Source organism: Orycteropus afer, unplaced genomic scaffold (genome assembly GCF_000298275.1).
Source record: "Orycteropus afer afer isolate SDZICR_OR568_19922 unplaced genomic scaffold, OryAfe1.0 scaffold00419, whole genome shotgun sequence".
NCBI lineage: Eukaryota > Metazoa > Chordata > Mammalia > Tubulidentata > Orycteropodidae > Orycteropus > Orycteropus afer.
The window spans coordinates 242683-245455 of record NW_006922006.1 but is presented as its reverse complement, the minus strand read 5'-3'; the positions used below and the strand labels follow the sequence as shown (position 1 = coordinate 245455).

Genomic DNA, 2773 nt, shown 5'->3' with positions numbered 1-2773 from the left:
TACCTTAGAGGTAACCGAGTATCAAAGGCAATGATGTTGAGGGCTTTTGAAGGATTCTTGGAAAAACTTGTGGGAGGAAGAGAAGGACACCAGAGGAGACTTTTCAAAGCAGACTTTTTATTTTCAAACACAGAAGCATGAAGAAGCTGAATTCTTTCATGGGAGAAGTCTTCTTCAAGGAAGAGCTATTGCTTTTTAAAGGCTATCTTGGCAGCAATGATTAACATTGAGTGATTTTAATGCTGAGATGTCTGTCACCCTGAAGACAAGTATAACTCTAAAGGATCAAGGCATTTGACTGCTAACCAGAAGGCTGGTGGTTCAAACCCACCAGCCACTCAGAAGGAAGATGGGACAATTTACTTCCGTAGTAATAACTGTCTCAGAAACCCAAGGAGGGATTGCTATGAGTTGGGTCCTACTCGACGGCACATAACAACAACAACAACAACAGAAACAAAGGATCAAGCTTCTAATTTTTTAAGGATGTGGAGGAGAGTGACGATCAAATGTTATTTAGGGAGTGGGTTTAGGGGATGCACAGGCCCCAGGTAATAGGATGCATTTTGTGCTCATGTAGATTGTTATGTTCATGTTTGTATTGATTCCTTTCCCTGTGAAGGAAAGTTTGAAATGGGCACCACTGCTAATCAACAATATTTCTGAGGGGTACATATCCACTGATGCCAGCCACAAGGGCAGACTTTTAACTCCAGATTTTTTGTTATGTTTTTGGTACTCTCATTATCGTGTGCTACATGTAGATAAAATGGGATGTTTTTCTGAATAAGAAACTTTCCAAAATGAGAACTAATTTGCCTCATATAGCCTTGGCCCCGGTATCTGGGGACAGTGTAACCCATCCTTAACTCACAAGACTGCTCCATAACAACCCAGGAGATGGGAGTCCCCTCTGGACCTAGCACACTGTACCCTGGAAAATTCTGGAGGCAGCGTTGGATATATTTCAAACTCTTCTCATTTTTCCCAAAGCTCCACTGTTCATTCACAAGCTCTGCATGTGAGCTGTCCAAGAAGATGCTCTGAAACTTTATTTTCCTGTCAAGAAAAATTTACAATTATTCAGTCATTATTTACCAAACATCAGGGATGCAGAAAGCTAACATGACACTATCCCTTCTTAAGGATCCCACTTGTGGTTGGTTACAACCGAGTTGATTTCAACGCACGGTGACCCAATGTGTCATGGAATAGAATTGTTCCATAGAGTTTTCTTAGCTATAATCATAATTGATTACCAGGCCTTTTCTTCTGCAGTATTCCAGGGTTGGCTTGAACTGCCAATCTTTAGGTTAGCAGTGAACTGCAAACAGTTTGCCCCACGTTATTGTTGGTTGTCGTTAGGTGCTGTTGAGTCAGTTTAGACTCATAGCAAGCCCGTGGACAATAGAACAAAGCACTGTGGGGTCCTGCACCATCCTCACATTGTTGCTTTGTTTGAGCCCTTTGTTGCAGCCTCTGTGTCAATCCATCTCATTGAGGATCTTCCTCCTTTTGGCCAACGATCTAAGTTACCAAGCATGATGTCTTCTCCAAGGACTGGTCTCTCCTGATAGTATGTCCAAAGTACATGAAACAAAGTCTTGTCAACCTCACTTCTAAGGAGCATTCTGCCTCTACTTCTTCCAAGACAGATTTGTTCATTCTTCTGGCAGTCCATAGTATGTTTAATATTCTTTGCAAACAGCTTAATTCAAATGTATCAATTCTTCTTTGTCTTCCTTAGTCCTTGTCCAGCTCTTGCATGCACATGAGGCAATTGAAAATGCCATGCTTGAATCAGGTGCACCTCAGTCCTCCAAGTGACATGTTTCCTTGCTACACTATAAAGAGGACTTTAGCAGAAGATTTGCCCTATGAAATACACACATTGATTTCTTGACTGCTACTTCTGTGGGTGTTGATTGTGGATGCAAGCAAAATGAAATTCTTGGCACAATTTTAATATTTTCTCCATTTATCATAATGTTGTGAGGGTTTTTTTTTTTCTTTATGTTGAGGTGTAATCCATACTGAAGTCTTTGATCTTCATCAGCAAGTGCTTCAAGTCCTTTCAGCAAGTAAGGTTGTGGCATCTCCATATCTCAGGTTGTTAATGAGTCTACCTTCAATCCTGATACCATGTTCTTCTTCATATATTCCATCTTCTTTGATTATTTGTTTGGCATACAAATTGAGTAAGTATGGTGAAAGGATAGAACAATGACACATACCTTCATGAATTTTAAACTATGAAATATTCTCTCATTTTGTTCGAATGACTTATGGTCCAGTGCTGCATGAACACAATTACGTGTTCTGGAATTCCCATTTTGTGCAATGATATTCATAATTTGTTATGACCCACACAGCTGAGTGCTTTTGCATAGTGAATAAACAAGATATACATTTTTTTCTAGTATCCTTAGTTTCTAGCCAACATCCATCTGATGTTAGCTATGATATCCCTATTGTTGTTGTTGTTGTTATGTGCCATCAAGTTGGACCCATCTCATAGCGAGCGCTCCTTGGGTTTCCGAGGCAGTATCACTATGGAAATAGATTACCCAACCTTCCTTCAAAGGAGTGGCTGGTGGGTTTGAACCACCAGCCTTCTGGTTAGCAGTCAAGTGCCTTAGGCAATATGTTACCAGAGCCCCTTGATATCTCCATGTCCCACCTAAAAAAAAAAAAAAAAAAAAAAAAAGCTCACTGCCATCAATTCTATTCTGACTCACAGCAACCCTATAGACAGAGTAGAACTCCTCCATTG

General features: G+C 40.4%; 1 protein-coding gene across 1 annotated transcript in view; it reads right to left on the bottom strand.

The window, feature by feature from the left end:
- Nucleotides 1-650: 650 nt before the first annotated feature.
- Nucleotides 651-2773, bottom strand: part of GLYATL2 (glycine-N-acyltransferase like 2) — a 7492-nt gene continuing 5369 nt past the window's right edge. Inside the window, exon 5 of the mRNA XM_007953842.1 lies at nt 651-1059. Coding sequence (XP_007952033.1) covers nt 651-1059 — 409 coding nt within the window. The remainder of the gene's footprint in view (nt 1060-2773) is intronic.